General features: G+C 41.0%; 1 protein-coding gene across 1 annotated transcript; it reads left to right on the top strand.

Moving 5' to 3' along the window:
* The first annotated feature begins 127 nt into the window (after positions 1-127).
* Positions 128-18,430, top strand: LOC142842132 (uncharacterized). Its single transcript, XM_075959051.1, has 5 exons — positions 128-187; positions 7,985-8,507; positions 8,655-8,803; positions 17,596-18,118; positions 18,267-18,430. The coding sequence occupies exons 1-5, from the start codon at positions 128-130 to the stop codon at positions 18,428-18,430; spliced, it is 1,419 nt and encodes a 472-aa protein (XP_075815166.1).
* Positions 18,431-18,970: the final 540 nt, after the last annotated feature.

The raw sequence follows: 18,970 nt of genomic DNA, 5'->3' as shown, positions 1-18,970 counted from the left end.
AAAACTCATGAACACACTCACCCACACACAGGATAAACATGTACATATGATGCCCACTAGTGTGTGACATGCACACATATGATGAATGCACCCAACTCCATAATATCAGTAAAGTAGGGAATCCATGATGCTAGGTGGTGTCTGGGAAAGACTCCACACAGCCTTCAAACCGCCAAATACCAGTATGGTACTGATGTCTGACTCCCATCCTGTAAGGAACCTGCCATCCTGTAAGTGGGCTATTTTTGGTTCCTTCATCTTCACAAACTGGGTTAAAATGTTAGAGTTGTCAAACTGGGAGTTAGGGTCCAGCATGTAGATCAGCTGTCCCAGGTCAGGTGATTTGGCTACAATTTGGGTGAGAAATTGTACCAGGGAATTCTGGTACACCCTCTCCTCTTCTTCTCCCTGTCCTCATCATCACTCTTGTGGGTGGGCCTGGAGCACAAAGAAGGTAAAATGGAATAAGCCTCCTCCTTAGTGGAAAACCTTGTCAATCCTTAATTTGACCTGACTCTCTGAGGGAATGCAGCACATTTTTTCCTACTAGGTCTCCTCATTCATTGGTTCACTATTTTTCTAAGCAATGATTGAATTCATCCATTCTTCCCTGTCTCTCTCTCTTCTTTCTTCCCTTCTTCCATTTCCCCCTTGATTGTAGAAATTTGAGCAGCAGGGCTGCATCCCCATGGGGCCGCCTTGTAAGGTTATGCTCTGAAACAACAACACAAAACTATTCATTTCAACACTGCCTGCCCCATTATTTTCAGCCTCTTAACCCATGTCTAATAATGTATGTTGCAGCACGAGGTGCGCTTAGAAGGAAAGATTTAGCATGTCTGACCTGGTGGCTGGCTGTATCGCCATCTGCCTAAGAGTGCAGAGCTACCATTTCTGCCCATGGGAGAGGTGCATGGCATCTCTAAGCTCAATTCACTTTCCTCCCAGCATTCTCTTATGTTTATTCCACCCACCTATGTTCTAACCTTGCAGGCCAAACAGTTTCTTTATTTAATTAACCAATGACCTATACTCCATCATTACTCCTATTTCTGTTTAAACAAGAACGGAATCTTTAACTTTAACATAGCAAAATTACATATAACAAAACAGTTATCAAGCAAGAATTACAGTTACAATATTTATATCTATTTTATCTTTTATCATAACAATGGAAAACTATAAGTGTCTATCTATTCTTCAACTCCATCAGAAACTCCAGAATAATACAGTATTACCTAAGCAAACAAAAAGTAAGCCATTTTCAAACTCTAGAATTGACAGAGACATCTTGCTGCCTGGACAGTCACTCAAAGTTCCTCTGTACCGTTGGTGTTTCCATCCTCAGCCTACAGGCGCATAGTTTCCAGCAGACATTTCCATGAAGCAGGAAATTTCAAAGGCAGTCACTATCTGCTTGTCTTGAAGAATGTTTTGCTGACCCTTTCCTGAATCAGGAACACGAAAAGATCATCTCACCTTTAGGCAAGTTCAGTAGTCCTCTCTCTGAGTGTTTTCTGTGTACAGTTTATGCAACAATCCAGGCAAGAGCAGTTTCTTCCCCAAATGGCTATCAAACTCCATAAGGATCCTCTTTGATGCCCATCTTCTTCCTGAAGTAGATATGTGCTGCCAAGAGTAGAGTGTCTCACTGTCATGAAAACCCCTAAGGTACTAAAACACTAAATAGCCTATTTTGTAGTCTAGAGAGATATGAATAATGCCAATCTAACTGAAATATATATATATATATATCTATGTAGCTAGAAAATCTAACTAACATGACTACAAACTTGACTATTATTAATGGTTATCCATTAATAACCTATATACATTATATTTTTAAATGAACTACACAATCACAATACCTTAATGAAGATCAAAAATGCATATACGTATAACAAAATTGACCTAAAATCTCTATCAGTAAAGCAAAATCTATACTAATGCAAATATTCATATCTATATCACATCCCACTTTAAATGTAAAAGAACGTTTATAAGCCATATTTGGGAACGTGGGTGCAGTTTTTTCTCTCCAAAATGCTTCCTGCTGAATGGTGGCATCATTATTGATTTATCTCATTTGGCAGTTGAGCGAAGCAATTTTTTAAAGGTGTTCACAGCAACCTTTAAGTAGGGCGTGGTCCATCCTACCATATGAGGATAGAGGCATCCACAGACTATCACCCTCTGTGAAAACAAAATAGAAACTCCTTTCCAAAGCATCATGTCCTTAGATCCAAATTTCAAAGTCAAGGCATTTTCAAAATATCTATGTTGGATTATTTCAGCAGCTTTTATAAAGAAACATCTTTTAGCAGCTATTGCTACTGCCTCAAAATTCAAATGATTCAAAAAGAGCATAATAGCATACAATATCAAAATTCGCTGTGAATTTTCCATCTTTGTGCGCTTCCTTTAACCTCTATTTTGTTTATTTTTCCTTTTTATTTTTTGCCTTTTGAGACAGGTTCTCTGTATCTTTGACTGGAATAACTCTGTATACCAGTCTGTCCTTGAAGTCTCAGAGATCTGCCTCTCTCTGCCTTTGAGGCATTGGGATTAAAGGTGTATGCTACTACACATTGAACTCACAACGATCTGTTTGTCTCTGCCTTCAAGGCACTGGGATTAAAGGCGTGTGCTACCTCACCTTGAAGGTACAGAGGTCAATCTCCCTCTGCCTCCCATGTGTTGGGTTGACAGGTGTGTACTACCACACCCAACAACTCTCTTCCTTTTTTTAACTTTAAGAACTTCAAATTTTAGCCTGCACATATTTTTAACACACTGTAAATCATTTAAAAATTTTCTTTGTCTTTGAATCTCTCTTTACTCTATTTCTCTCTCTGTTTTTCTGACCACATGAATCTTTCATTTACCAAGCAATCTCAGTAGGACTAAAGCTGTGGCTTTGCTGGCCAGATGTAGCCCATTCCTTAGCTTTCTGCCATTCCAACCTTGTGGCTGAGGTACCGAATAGAGTCGCATTCAGTGCCACAAGTCTACAGTGTTTCAAGGTCCTTGCCATCAAAGACTCTGCAACAGATGACACTCAAGCCCTCTTTCTGTAGCTGGCCCTCCTTCCTCAAACAGTCAGAGTTTGCCCAGGCAGGATGTCCCAGAAAGCCGGCATTTTAAAACAACACAGTTTTTTTTCCTGCTACTGCTGAAAACATACAAGCATTCACTTGGCTTTTATCAACACCATTTAAATGTTTTGTGGCAGGACCTCTTAAGGGCTGCAGGGTTTTGCAGCTGAAGCTGAGTCAGCAAGCCTCTTTTAGATGAGAGCCCTTGCTTTCTTCTAGCAAGCAGAGCAGACCGAGAAATCGCTGCTTCCAAGAAAACATGCTGTACTCTTTCCCAAGCTTTCTCAGGCTTTCAGTGGATTCAGTTGTCCACAAGGCTGCAAGATCATTCTGTAGTTATTTGAGCAGCCAGGCTGTGTCCCCAGCACCACGGCCGCATGAAGGTTATGCCTGAAATAAATACACAAAAACTGTATTCTTTTAAACACTGCTGGCCCATTAGATTCAGCATTTTAACCCATTTCTAATAATCAGTGTAGTTTAACGAGGTGCACTTACCAGGAAAAATTCAGCATGTCTGACATGGTGGCTGGCTGCATCGACATCTGCCTCAGAGAGCAGAGCTATGGCATCTGCCTGGGAGAGGGGAGCATGTCTTCTCTGAGCTCACTACCTCTTCCTCCCGGCATTCTATTTTGTTTACTCCACCTACCTATGTTCTAACCTATCAGCTGAAGCGGATTCTTTCTTTAATTAATCAATAAACTTCTTCTGTCACTTTATCCTTTCAACAGCTTGCCCATATAAATCTCCCATGTGTCTTCTGTTGTATAATCTTTCATTTGTAAAGAACTTGCACTCTCAGGGGAGGATTTTTCTGACATCTCTGTGGATGGAGATCATATGAGGAAGATCAGATGAGCAACCATGACAACTCTAATGCTGTAGAGTTAGGTGGACCAGAGATTGATGGCTGACATTCCTGTGCTATGCATCAGATGCCCCTGAACTCTGGCCCTGTTGACAGACAGGCAGACATCAAGTTGGTCACACATACTTAACTCATTCGGGTTCACAGATACTGTAAATGGAGTTTTAATTCTTCTCCTAAACTAATAAAAAAGCCAAGATTAGGAGAAGAGAAGAGCCTGAAGTAAGGCCTCAAAATGGGTCATTTTGCAAAGGAAAGGTTACCTGCCTCCATGTATGCTGTCTCCCTTTCTTAGTCAAATCCATCCTTCCAGTGTCTAGCTAACAGCTAACCATAGGATTGAACCCAACTGCCTTTGATTTCTGAAATAAGTGCTGTCCCCTTAAGGTCTCATAACAGCACAGGAAGGTTTGTAAGACTGTCCCAGCAACAATTTAAAGCAATTCTAGGACACCAAAGATGCAGCAAATTTGGTTAATTGGTAATATAGATCGTTCTGATGGGACAAAATAATTTAGAATTAAAAAAAAAAACAGATAGGTGTACTCACGATGAATTTATGTGATATGGCACACACAGGCTTCTGGTTCTGAATACTTCATGCTCGGTGTGTTTTGGAGATTGTCCTGACCCTGAACCTAGCTTGAGGCTTTTGGGCCTTGAAAGGACAAGACTTAATATTTCAGGATATCCTTGTACTTGGTGCCCACTGTTTACTGATTTCCTTACAGAGAATGAGCAGCCATCTACTCCTGCTGCCATGCCTTCCCCACATGAACAGAGAGAAGACCCTATACACACAGGTCGCTTGTATCACATGTGAAGGCATAAGTCACAAACAAACTCCCACAGCAGTTTAGAATTGTGATTAATAGAATGATTAGTTCTTGAAAGGGGAAAAACTTAGAGATCACAATCCCTTACAAAAGCCCTCTGCAGGATCAGAAAAGGAGCCTAGTAGCCGGAAGGGAAGTTCAAGCAAGAGATCAAGCTGAAGGTAGAAGTTGCTTTTTAAAAGAGAGAGAGACCACAACTCAATGGGCTGGTATCTCAGTGGCTATTCAGGAAACATCACAGAGAAAGGATCTGCTTCATGCATGAGAGGCACCGATGATTTCCCTTTAAGAAAAAAACCCATCAAAACTCCCATAACATAATCAGCATTCAACAACATGTCTATGATTTCTTTGCCTTGCCTTTGATTGTGCAGTAAATGATGCTGATAGTTAATCTGTGCAATTAATGCAAATTTCCTTGTAACTGACTAGACAGAATTGACAGGTTATCTTAAACACAGCAGGGAGTCACTCTACAATGGAACTGGTTCATCATCACCTGTGTGACAGTGACATAATTAAGATCTTTCCTTTGTCTATAAATCTCATTATGTTCAACATGATATGTTGTCATACAGATTTCTTAGGGTTTTGTCCCACTGGTGGTTTCCTTGGTATGCTTACATAATTTTTGCCAGATCCAATCAGTTTGCCATGCACTCTCAGCTCCACGTCATTGTGTTCCCCTTATGTTCCAGTCCAGGCATTTTAGACCTCTTGTAACTGTTGTAAGAGTATCTCATGTTCCACCTAAATGATTTAGGGTTTTATTTAGGCTGGGTTTTATCTTCCATCACTGAGTTCATTGACTTTCCTTGGGCGTAATTCTTGGGGCACTGAGCCTAACTCCTGGGGGATTCCTCCAGTTATTTCTCCTTGCTGAGACAGTTTACACTCTCACTATTACTGTGAGAGTGTTTCTGTAGCAAATATTCTTCTCAAGATGAGAAGAAACTTTAATATTACAATCCATTTGTTATTGTGATTTAAATACACACACACAAACACAAACAAGTTAATGCACATACACTGATGATATCTCAATTTATGGGGCCATTCTGGGGATGTCAAGATCGATATCTCTCGAGTGGTTCTCAGAAGGCCATAGGGTGACCCTCTCTAGGTACTTAAGCAGGGAGGAGAAGTTGACCGCACTGTGACATGTCCCTAGGAACTATGTGTGCCTTGTCCCATAGTCAGACTGATGACTGACTATCTTGAAAAGCACCATGGAACTTTTGTTTGGCAAATGATGGAGATCAAGTCAGGGTCAAAATCAGAAAACTAGATGGAGCTTCCAAGCTCCAGTGGAAGAGCAGATGGATGGAGAAAAAGAGCAAGGATGTCAGGAATATAAGGGCTTGGTCCACACTATGAGACACTGTGCCTGAACTAAGGGGATTTCAACTAATCCAGTGACCTGGGAATGAAAGAACATGGGATCAAACTGGAAGCTCTGAATGTGGCTGACAATTGGGGCAGACGGAGAAGCCAAAGATAATGGCACTGTCACTTGTCTGCATATCATACACTGGCTTTTTGTGATCATATTTTTTGTGGATGCATACCTTGCTAAATCTGGATGGATGAAGGGTGGGCTTGGACTTCCCACAGCTCAAAGTACCCTGCCCTCTATTTGGACTGGTGTTTGAGTGGAGAGGTTTATTTGCGGAGCAAGAAGAATGTGGGAGGAGGAAGAGAAGTGGAAAGTTTGATAATTATTATTATGAAGTAATGGAAAAATCAATAGAAAATAACCAATGAGGACATTGGAGCTAGGAAAAAAAAACATTCATGTGAGTTGTTGACTCAGACCAAAAATTATTATACAGAAGAAAAAAAAAACACACATAAAAAGGTTGAGTTACTTGGAAAATATAACTCAAGAAATTGGGAAGAAGTTTGGGGTTTTTATTTCGGGTCTTCATGGGGCTGTATGAGCAGCATTTTAGGACCTGTATGCTGGATATTTCTGGGCGTTAGTAGGAAAGAAATCTGGCTAGGAGGAGTTTTATGACATAAGTAGAGCCTTGATGATGTCACAAAGCTTTGGTTGGGGGTGGCAACTCTATTCCACATGAAGCACTAGTCTTCTGTGAAGGTGGGCTTACTATCTTCACGGTGGCTGAGGAGGTCAGTTCAGCTCTTGGGCTCCACAACTGTTCAACCGAATTTCCAGAAGTTGGAATCTAGAGAGCCAAGATATTTTCTTTTGGTAAATATGTTTAGGAAGCAACTAGGACCTCTGTAGTCAAAGAAAGGTTTCTTTCAAATCAGCTCTGGGTCCAAAATTTATGTCGTTAACAGCTCCTATATTTGATAGCTGGGGGACGGTTAATGTCAGGTATTCTCCCCAGTCTATCTTTGCTAAAAATGTCCAATTCCTCAGTCCACTTAAATGGCAAAGATCCTCTTTGTCCATATGTGTTTTAAAAGATAATTATTTCTAAGAGGTGCTGTTGCACAGATTAATGTTTCTTTCTTTTGGCAGTTTGACTCACAGTACTCACTTCTCTAATGAAGATACAGAATATCTTTATGTAATCAACCTGGATCTGGATCAGGAGACACAATAGAGAGAGCCAGTGGACTGGAGTGCCATGACCTTGGGCAGGTGGTTATAGATCAGCCAACTAACCAGTAGCTTGAGTGGTAAGGAGAGGAGTGGCTGTTCTTTGAATTCTTTGCCATCTGTTCAGATATTTCTTTCTTACTTTATGTATAGGCATAGCTTCCTCTCTCATTGATATAGTAAGTCAGGAAGTAGGTTTCTCAGTAGAGGTCAATTGCATTTTGCAGCAGGAATATGTCTCTGATACACATATACTGAGCTGTAGACAAGAGTTTGATAATTTTCCTATTAATTTCTTAAGAACATATTCCATTTAGGTATCCAAATCTATTCAGCCCTGCCTTTTTCACCTGCTCCAAAGTTATTCCTAAAAAGAGCCTTGACCTCACATCCTCACCTTCTTATCCTTGCAGGCACTTATGGTGGAGGAAACCACTTTGTGTCTGATTTAAACTGAAGAGTTCTTGCTATGCAGAGATTGGCAGCTATGAAGCCCAAGCACAGAAACAGAGCCAAGAGACAGTGGAACAGGAGTGCTGTGGCCTATCTCAGAAAGTCTCCCGCCATGATGAAGATGCCTCTCAGTATGAGTTGCATGCCACATCTCCAGAAGAATAATGGGCCATCGCTCCAGAAGCAAAAACTTAGTAAGCCTTTTGAGGCCCTGGCGAATATTGTTGGCCGCAGAATTTCTCATGGCTGGAAGGAAGCCAATGAACCAGTCACCCATTGGAAAGCCATCATTCTAGATCAACTGCCAACATATCCCTTTCTCTATTTGTTGAAATATGATGGGATTGATTGTGTCTATGGCTTGGAGCTTCATAGTGATGAAAGGATTTTAAACCTGAAGATCCTGCCTAACAATGTGCCATTTCCTCAGGTGACAGACACTCATCTCTCAAACACCATAGTTGGCAGAGCAGTGAAACATACATTCATGGGCACAAATGGCTCTAAGAAAGACTGGAACGGGATGGTCCTAGAAGAGGTGCCAATCATGAAGACCTGGTTTTATATTACCTACAAGAAAGATCCGGTCTTGTACATTTACCACCTCCTGGATGACTACCTGGAAGGCAACCTCCACATCATGCCAGGCTCTAAGGAAGAGTTTAGTGGCGTGGTCCCAGGTGAGGTGCAGACCATAACGACATGTTTCTACATTGTCAACGAGAATGATCCGGTCCTGTACCTTTAGCACCATCATGATGATTCCATTGAAGGCAACCTCCACATCACGCCTGAATGTCCTCCAGTAGAGGTGACTTTGGAATTAGGCAGGGATTCCTTGGAGGGCAAAAGAGTGCAGTACAACAAAAAAGATGGAACCCAAGAGATAGGTAAAATTATTTGCCAAGTTCCCAACAAACCTTCTGTGTATTTCATCAAGTTTGATAATGACTTCCATATCTATGTCTATGATTTGGTGAAGATCTGTTAAAGTGAAATTCTCAAATTTTGAGGGGCAGACTTAATTCTCTCTTTGGGAACGTGATTTTTTCAGAGATACCTCAGGTCTTCTATGAATCCTGGTATCTTTTCCAATGGATTATTCTTTCTCAAAGAATAAAAATTTGTTAACATGTTGTGTTATTTGGTCAATGATGGATTGTGTTTGGTGGATGGGGCATCACAGAAATACATGCCTCAAAACAAAGCAGGATTTATGGTCTTTTCCCCTTGGAGAGTAAAGGACTGGGGATGCGTGGTGTGGTAAAGGACTAGATGGCTGTCAAGGAAGCAGTGGAGAGGGGACAAAAAGTTGTATGATCTCGGGGCGGTACAAAGCTTGAGGGAAAACCATGTCAAATGGAAAGATGTGACCGATATCAACGTGAGGTATTGGGACTTAAGAGGATAAAGAGTAGATTAATCAGGAAGGGACACAAATGTCTACTCAAAATCAGAGAAAATTAGGTTTCATTTGATGAATGGTTTAATTCGTACTGGCTGTAAGTCAAAGGATGTTTGATCTCCACTAGAGCATGTTGCTTAGTGAAAAGTTTCTCCGCTCAGTTGCTCTTCTCCAGCAAGTTGGACATCAAGCTACCTACTTAGTTTTGCCAGAATTCTGTCTGCCACCTACTTTGTCATGCCTGGATTCGGTATGCCTTGAACTCTCATAGGTCTTATCCATGCCATCCAACCCTTGTCAGTTCATTTAAATAATTGTCCTGCCATATCTTGAAAACAGTGTTCCCTTTCATTGATCATGTTCTGTAGTACTTGGGCTATAAAACTCATGAACACACTCACCCACACACAGGATAAACATGTACATATGATGCCCACTAGTGTGTGACATGCACACATATGATGAATGCACCCAACTCCATAATATCAGTAAAGTAGGGAATCCATGATGCTAGGTGGTGTCTGGGAAAGACCCCACACAGCCATCAAACCGCCAAATACCAGTATGGTACTGATGTCTGACTCCCATCCTGTAAGGAACCTGCCATCCTGTAAGTGGGCTATTTTTGGTTCCTTCATCTTCACAAACTGGGTTAAAATGTTAGAGTTGTCAAACTGGGAGTTAGGGTCCAGCATGTAGATCAGCTGTCCCAGGTCAGGTGATTTGGCTACAATTTGGGTGAGAAATTGTACGAGGGAATTCTGGTACACCCTCTCCTCTTCTTCTCCCTGTCCTCATCATCACTCTTGTGGGTGGGCCTGGAGCACAAAGAAGGTAAAATGGAATAAGCCTCCTCCTTAGTGGAAAACCTTGTCAATCCTTAATTTGACCTGACTCTCTGAGGGAATGCAGCACATTTTTTCCTACTAGGTCTCCTCATTCATTGGTTCACTATTTTTCTAAGCAATGATTGAATTCATCCATTCTTCCCTGTCTCTCTCTCTTCTTTCTTCCCTTCTTCCATTTCCCCCTTGATTGTAGAAATTTGAGCAGCAGGGCTGCATCCCCATGGGGCCGCCTTGTAAGGTTATGCTCTGAAACAACAACACAAAATTATTCATTTCAACACTGCCTGCCCCATTATTTTCAGCCTCTTAACCCATGTCTAATAATGTATGTTGCAGCACGAGGTGCGCTTAGAAGGAAAGATTTAGCATGTCTGACCTGGTGGCTGGCTGTATCGCCATCTGCCTAAGAGTGCAGAGCTACCATTTCTGCCCATGGGAGAGGTGCATGGCATCTCTAAGCTCAATTCCCTTTCCTCCCAGCATTCTCTTATGTTTATTCCACCCACCTATGTTCTAACCTTGCAGGCCAAACAGTTTCTTTATTTAATTAACCAATGACCTATACTCCATCATTACTCCTATTTCTGTTTAAACAAGAACGGAATCTTTAACTTTAACATAGCAAAATTACATATAACAAAACAGTTATCAAGCAAGAATTACAGTTACAATATTTATATCTATTTTATCTTTTATCATAACAATGGAAAACTATAAGTGTCTATCTATTCTTCAACTCCATCAGAAACTCCAGAATAATACAGTATTACCTAAGCAAACAAAAAGTAAGCCATTTTCAAACTCTAGAATTGACAGAGACATCTTGCTGCCTGGACAGTCACTCAAAGTTCCTCTGTACCGTTGGTGTTTCCATCCTCAGCCTACAGGCCCATAGTTTCCAGAAGACATTTCCATGAAGCAGGAAATTTCAAAGGCAGTCACTATCTGCTTGTCTTGAAGAATGTTTTGCTGACCCTTTCCTGAATCAGGAACACGAAAAGATCATCTCACCTTTAGGCAAGTTCAGTAGTCCTCTCTCTGAGTGTTTTCTGTGTACAGTTTATGCAACAATCCAGGCAAGAGCAGTATCTTCCCCAAATGGCTATCAAACTCCATAAGGATCCTCTTTGATGCCCATCTTCTTCCTGAAGTAGATATGTGCTGCCAAGAGTAGAGTGTCTCACTGTCATGAAAACCCCTAAGGTACTAAAACATTAAATAGCCTATTTTGTAGTCTAGAGAGATATGAATAATGCCAATCTAACTGAAATATATATATATATATATATCTATGTAGCTAGAAAATCTAACTAACATGACTACAAACTTGACTATTATTAATGATTATCCATTAATAACCTATATACATTATATTTTTAAATGAACTACACAATCACAATACCTTAATGAAGATCAAAAATGCATATACGTATAACAAAATTGACCTAAAATCTCTATCAGTAAAGCAAAATCTATACTAATGCAAATATTCATATCTATATCACATCCCACTTTAAATGTAAAAGAACGTTTATAAGCCATATTTGGGAACGTGGGTGCAGTTTTTTCTCTCCAAAATGCTTCCTGCTGAATGGTGGCATCATTATTGATTTATCTCATTTGGCAGTTGAGCGAAGCAATTTTTTAAAGGTGTTCACAGCAACCTTTAAGTAGGGCGTGGTCCATCCTACCATATGAGGATAGAGGCATCCACAGAGTATCACCCTCTGTGAAAACAAAATAGAAACTCCTTTCCAAAGCATCATGTCCTTAGATCCAAATTTCAAAGTCAAGGCATTTTCAAAATATCTATGTTGGATTATTTCAGCAGCTTTTATAAAGAAACATCTTTTAGCAGCTATTGCTACTGCCTCAAAATTCAAATGATTCAAAAAGAGCATAATAGCATACAATATCAAAATTCGCTGTGAATTTTCCATCTTTGTGCGCTTCCTTTAACCTCTATTTTGTTTATTTTTCCTTTTTATTTTTTGCCTTTTGAGACAGGTTCTCTGTATCTTTGACTGGAATAACTCTGTATACCAGTCTGTCCTTGAAGTCTCAGAGATCTGCCTCTCTCTGCCTTTCAGGCATTGGGATTAAAGGTGTATGCTACTACACATTGAACTCACAACGATCTGTTTGTCTCTGCCTTCAAGGCACTGGGATTAAAGGCGTGTGCTACCTCACCTTGAAGGTACAGAGGTCAATCTCCCTCTGCCTCCCATGTGTTGGGTTGACAGGTGTGTACTACCACACCCAACAACTCTCTTCCTTTTTTTAACTTTAAGAACTTCAAATTTTAGCCTGCACATATTTTTAACACACTGTAAATCATTTAAAAATTTTCTTTGTCTTTGAATCTCTCTTTACTCTATTTCTCTCTCTGTTTTTCTGACCACATGAATCTTTCATTTACCAAGCAATCTCAGTAGGACTAAAGCTGTGGCTTTGCTGGCCAGATGTAGCCCATTCCTTAGCTTTCTGCCATTCCAACCTTGTGGCTGAGGTACCGAATAGAGTCGCATTCAGTGCCACAAGTCTACAGTGTTTCAAGGTCCTTGCCATCAAAGAGTCTGCAACAGACGACACTCAAGCCCTCTTTCTGTAGCTGGCCCTCCTTCCTCAAACAGTCAGAGTTTGCCCAGGCAGGATGTCCCAGAAAGCCGGCATTTTAAAACAACACAGTTTTTTTTCCTGCTACTGCTGAAAACATACAAGCATTCACTTGGCTTTTATCAACACCATTTAAATGTTTTGTGGCAGGACCTCTTAAGGGCTGCAGGGTTTTGCAGCTGAAGCTGAGTCAGCAAGCCTCTTTTAGATGAGAGCCCTTGCTTTCTTCTAGCAAGCAGAGCAGACCGAGAAATTGCTGCCTCCAAGAAAACATGCTGTACTCTTTCCCAAGCTTTCTAAGGCTTTCAGTGGATTCAGTTGTCCACCAGGCTGCAAGATCATTCTGTAGTTATTTGAGCAGCGAGGCTGTGTCCCCAGCACCACGGCCGCATGAAGGTTATGCCTGAAATAAATACACAAAAACTGTATTCTTTTAAACACTGCTGGCCCATTAGATTCAGCATTTTAACCCATTTCTAATAATCAGTGTAGTATAACGAGGTGCACTTACCAGGAAAAATTCAGCATGTCTGACATGGTGGCTGGCTGCATCGACAACTGACTCAGAGAGCAGAGCTATGGCATCTGCCGGGGAGAGGGGAGCATGGCTTCTCTGAGCTCACTACCTCTTCCTCCCGGCATTCTATTTTGTTTACTCCAACTACCTATATTCTAACCTATCAGCTGAAGCGGATTCTTTCTTTAATTAATCAATTAACTTCTTCTGTCACTTTATCCTTTCAACAGCTTGCCCATATGAATCTCCCATGTGTCTTCTGTTGTATAATCTTTCATTTGTAAAGAACTTGCACTCTCAGGGGAGGATTTTTCTGACATCTCTGTGGATGGAGATCATATGAGGAAGATCAGATGAGCAACCAGGACAACTCTAATGCTGTAGAGTTAGGTGGACCAGAGATTGATGGCTGACATTCCTGTGCTATGCATCAGATGCCCCTGAACTCTGGCCCTGTTGACAGACAGGCAGACATCAAGTTGGTCACACATACTTAACTCATTCAGGTTCACAGATACTGTAAATGGAGTTTTAATTCTTCTCCTAAACTAATAAAGAAACCAAGATTAGGAGAAGAGAAGAGCCTGAAGTAAGGCCTCAAAATGGGTCATTTTGCAAAGGAAAGGTTACCTGCCTCCATGTATGCTGTCTCCCTTTCTTAGTCAAATCCATCCTTCCAGTGTCTAGCTAACAGCTAACCATAGGATTGAACCCAACTGCCTTTGATTTCTGAAATAAGTGCTGTCCCCTTAAGGTCTCATAACAGCACAGGAAGTTTTGTAAGACTGTCCCAGCAACAATTTAAAGCAATTCTAGGACACCAAAGGTGCAGCAAATTTGGTTAATTGGTAATATAGATCGTTCTGATGGGACAAAATAATTTAGAATTAAAAAAAAAAAACAGATTGGTGTACTCACGATGAATTTATGTGATATGGCACACACAGGCTTCTGGTTCTGAATACTTCATGCTCGGTGGGTTTTGGAGATTGTCCTGACCCTGAACCTAGCTGGAGGCTTTGGGGCCTTGAAAGGACAAGACTTAATATTTCAGGACATCCTTGTACTTGGTGCCCACTGTTTACTGATTTCCTTACAGAGAATGAGCAGCCATCTAAACCTGCTGCCATGCCTTCCCCACATGAACAGAGAGAAGACCCTATACACACAGGTCGCTTGTATCACATGTGAAGGCATAAGTCACAAACAAACTCCCACAGCAGTTTAGAATTGTGATTAATAGAATGATTAGTTCTTGAAAGGGGAAAAACTTAGAGATCACAATCCCTTACAAAAGCCCTCTGCAGGATCAGAAAAGGAGCCTAGTATCCGGAAGGGAAGCTCAAGCAAGAGATCAAGCTGAAGGTAGAAGTTGCTTTGTAAAAGAGAGAGAGACCACAACTCAATGGGCTGGTATCTCAGTGGCTATTCAGGAAACATCACAGAGAAAGGATCTGCTTCATGCATGAGAGTCACCGATGATTTCCCTTTAAGAAAAAAACCCATCATAACTCCCAATAACATCATCAGCATTCAACAACATGTCTATGATTTCTTTGCCTTGCCTTTGATTGTGCAGTAAATGATGCTGATAGTTAATCTGTGCAATTAATGCAAATTTCCTTGTAACTGACTAGACAGAATTGACAGGTTATCTTAAACACAGCAGGGAGTCACTCTACGATGGGACTGGTTCATCATCACCTGTGTGACAGTGACATAATTAAGATCTTTCCTTTGTCTATAAATCTCATTATGTTCAACATGATATGTTGTCATACAGGTTTGTTAGGGTTTGTCCCACTGGTGGTTTCCTTGGTATGCTTACATAATTTTTGCCAGATCCAATCAGTTTTGCCATGCACTCTCAGCTCCACGTCATTGTGTTCCCCTTAGGTTCCAGTCCAGGCATTTTAGACCTCTTGTAACTGTTGTAAGAGTATCTCATGTTCCACCTAAATGATTTAGGGTTTTATTTAGGCTGGGTTTTATCTTCCATCACTGAGTTCATTGACTTTCCTTGGGCGTAATTCCTGGGACACTGAGCCTAACTCCTGGGGGATTCCTCCAGTTATTTCTCCTTTCTTAGATAGTTTACACTCTCACTATTACTGTGAGAGTGTTTCTGTAGCAAATATTCTTCTCAAGATGAGAAGAAACTTCAATATTACAATCCATTTGTTATTGTGATTTAAATACACACACACAAACACACACAAGTTAGTGCACATACACTGATGATATCTCAATTTATGGGGCCATTCTGGGGATGTCAAGATCGATATCTCTCGAGTGGTTCTCAGAAGGCCATAGGGTGACCCTCTCTAGGTACTTAAGCAGGAAGGAGAAGTTGACCGCACTGTGACATGTCCCTAGGAACTATGTGTGCCTTGTCCCATAGTCAGACTGATGACTGACTATCTTGAAAACCACCATGGAACTTTTGTTTGGCAAATGATGGAGATCAAGTCAGGGTCAAAATCAGAAAACTAGATGGAGCTTCCAAGCTCCAGTGGAAGAGCAGATGGATGGAGAAAAAGAGCAAGGATGTCAGGAATATAAGGGCTTGGTCCACACTATGAGACACTGTGCCTGAACTAAGGGGATTTCAACTAATCCAGTGACCTGGGAATGAAAGAACATGGGATCATACTGGAAGCTCTGAATGTGGCTGACAATTGGGGTAGACGGAGAAGCCAAAGGTAATGGCACTTGCAATTGTCTGCATATCATACACTGGCTTTTTGTGATCATATTTTTTGTGGATGCATACCTTGCTAAATCTGGATGGATGAAGGGTGGGCTTGGACTTCCCACAGCTCAAAGTACCCTGCCCTCTATTTGGACTGGTGTTTGAGTGGAGAGGTTTATTTGCGGAGCAAGAAGAATGTGGGAGGAGGAAGAGAAGTGGAAAGTTCGATAATTATTATTATGAAGTAATGGAAAAATCAATAGAAAATAACCAATGAGGACATTGGAGTTAGGAAAAAAAAAACATTCATGTGAGTTGTTGACTCAGACCAAAAATTATTTTACAGAAAAAAAAACACATAAAAAGGTTGAGTTACTTGGAAAATATGACTCAAGTAATTGGGAAGAAGATTGGGGTTTTTATTTTGGGTCTTCATGGGGCTGTATGAGCAGCATTTTAGGACCTGTATGCTGGATATTTCTGGGGGTTAGTAGGGAAGAAACCTGGCTAGGAGGAGTTTTATGACATAAGTAGAGCCTTGATGATGTCACAAAGCTTTGGTTGGGGGTGGCAACTCTGTTCGACATGAAGCACTAGTCTTCTGTGAAGGTGGGCTTACTATGTTCAAGGTGGCTGAGGAGGTCAGTTCAGCTCTTGGGCTTCACAACTGTTCAACCGAATTTCCAGAAGTTGGAATCTAGAGAGCCAAGATATTTTCTTTTGGTAAATATGTTTAGGAAGCAACTACGACCTCTGTAGTCAAAGAAAGGTTTCTTTCAAATCTGCTCTGGGTCCAAAATTTATGTCGTTAAGTGCTCCTATATTTGATAGCTGGGGGACGGTTAATGTCAGGTATTCTCCCCACTCTATCTTTGCTAAAAATGTCCAATTCCTCAGTCCACTTAAATGGCAAAGATCCTCTTTGTCCATATGTGTTTTAAAAGATAATTATTTCTAAGAGGTGCTGTTGCACAGATTAATGTTTCTTTCTTTTGGCAGTTTGACTCACAGTACTCACTTCTCTAATGAAGATACAGAATATATTTATGTAATCAACCTGGATCTGGATCATGAGACACAATAGAGAGAGCCAGTGGACTGGAGTGCCATGGCCTTGGGCAGGTGGTTATAGATCAGCCAACTAACCAGTAGCTTGAATGGTAAGGAGAGGAGTGGCTGTTCTTTGAATTCTTTGCCATCTGTTCAGATATTTCTTTCTCACTTTATGTATAGGCATAGCTTCCTCTCTCATTGATATAGTAAGTCAGGAAGTAGGTTTCTATGTAGAGGTCAATTGCATTTTGCAGCAGGAATATGTCTCTGATACACATATACTGAGCTGTAGACAAGAATTTGATACTTTTCCTATTAATTTCTTAAGAACATATTCCATTTATGTATCCAAATCTATTCAGCCCTGCCTTTTTCACCTGCTCCAAAGTTATTCCTAAAAAGAGCCTTGACCTCACATCCTCACCTTCTTATCCTTGCAGGCACTTATGGTGGAGGAAACCACTTTGTGTCTGATTTAAACTGAAGAGTTCTTCCTATGCAGAGATTAGCAGCTATGAAGCCCAAGCACAGAAACAGAGCCAAGAGACAGTGGAACAGGAGTGCTGTGGCCTATCTCAGGAAGTCTCCCGCCATGATGAAGATGCCTCTTAGTATGAGTGGCATGCCACATCTCCAGAAGAAGAATGGGCCATCGCTCCAGAAGCTAAAACTTAGTAAGCCTTTTGAGGCCCTGGAGAATATTGTTGGCCGCAGAATTTCTCATGGCTGGAAGGAAGCCAATGAACCAGTCACCCATTGGAAAGCCATCATTCTAGATCAACTGCCAACATATCCCTCTCTCTATTTGTTGAAATATGATGGGATTGATTGTGTCTATGGCTTGGAGCTTCATAGTGATGAAAGGATTTTAAACCTGAAGATCCTGCCTAATAATGTGCCATTTCCTCAGGTGACAGACACTCATCTCTCAAACACCATAGTTGGCAGAGCAGTGAAACATACATTCATGGGCACAAATGGCTCTAAGAATGACTGGAACGGGATGGTCCTAGAAGAGGTGCCAATCATGAAGACCTGGTTTTATATTACCTACAGGAAAGATCCCGTCTTGTACATTTACCACCTCCTGGATGACTACCTGGAAGGCAACCTCCACATCATGCCAGGCTCTCAGGAAGAGTGGAGTGGGGTGGTCCCAGGTGAGGTGCAGTCCATAACGACCTGTTTCTACATTGTCAACGAGAATGATCCGGTCCTGTACCTTTACCACCATCATGATGATTCTATTGAAAGCAACCTCCACATCACGCCTGAATGTCCTCCAGTAGAGTTGACTTTGGAATATAGGCAGGGATTCCTTGGAGGGCAAAAGAGTGCAGTACAACAAAAAAGATGGAACCCAAGAGATAGGTAAAATTATTTGCCAATTTCCCAACAAACCTTCTGTGTATTTCATCAAGTTTGATAATGACTTCCATATCTATGTCTATTATTTGGTGAGGATCTGTTAAAGTGAAATTCTCAAATTTTGAGGGGCAGACTTAATTCTCTCTTTGAGAATGTGTTTTTTTTCAGAGATACCTCAGGTCTTCTATGAATCCTGGTATCTTTTCCAATGGATTATTCTTTCTCAAAGAATAAAAATTTGTTAACATGTTGTGTTATTTGGTCAATGATGGATTGTGTTTGGTGGATGGGGCATCACAGAAATACATGCCTCAAAACAAAGCAGGATTTATGGTCTTTTCCCCTTGGAGAGTAAAGGACTGCGGATGCGTGGTGTGGTAAAGGACAAGATGGCTGTCAAGGAAGCAGTGAAGAGGGGACAAAAAGTTGTATGATCTCGGAGCGGTACGAAGCTTGAGGGAAAACCATGTCAAATGGAAAGATGTGACTGATATCAGCGTGAGGTATTGGGACTTAAGAGGATAAAGAGTAGATTAATCAGGAAGGGACACAAATGTATACTCAAAATCAGAGAAAATTAGGTTTCATTTGATGAATGGTTTAATTCGTACTGGCTGTAAGTCAAAGGATGTTTGATCTCCACT

This window comes from Microtus pennsylvanicus (genome assembly GCF_037038515.1).
Source record: "Microtus pennsylvanicus isolate mMicPen1 chromosome Y unlocalized genomic scaffold, mMicPen1.hap1 SUPER_Y_unloc_4, whole genome shotgun sequence".
NCBI lineage: Eukaryota > Metazoa > Chordata > Mammalia > Rodentia > Cricetidae > Microtus > Microtus pennsylvanicus.
The sequence above is the reverse complement of the archived record's forward strand: the minus strand, read 5'-3'. Positions and strand labels throughout refer to the sequence as shown.

What these genes read in the sequence shown, in the direction of transcription:
- LOC142842132 (XM_075959051.1), top strand. Translation starts at nt 128, where the DNA reads ATGCTAGGTGGTGTCTGGGAAAGACTCCACACAGCCTTCAAACCGCCA. An exon ending in ATATCTATGTCTATGATTTG is followed by an intron (nt 8,804 to 17,595) that starts GTGAAGATCTGT and finishes CCACATCTCCAG; the next exon opens with AAGAAGAATGGGCCATCGCT. An exon ending in GTGGAGTGGGGTGGTCCCAG is followed by an intron (nt 18,119 to 18,266) that starts GTGAGGTGCAGT and finishes TTTGGAATATAG; the next exon opens with GCAGGGATTCCTTGGAGGGC.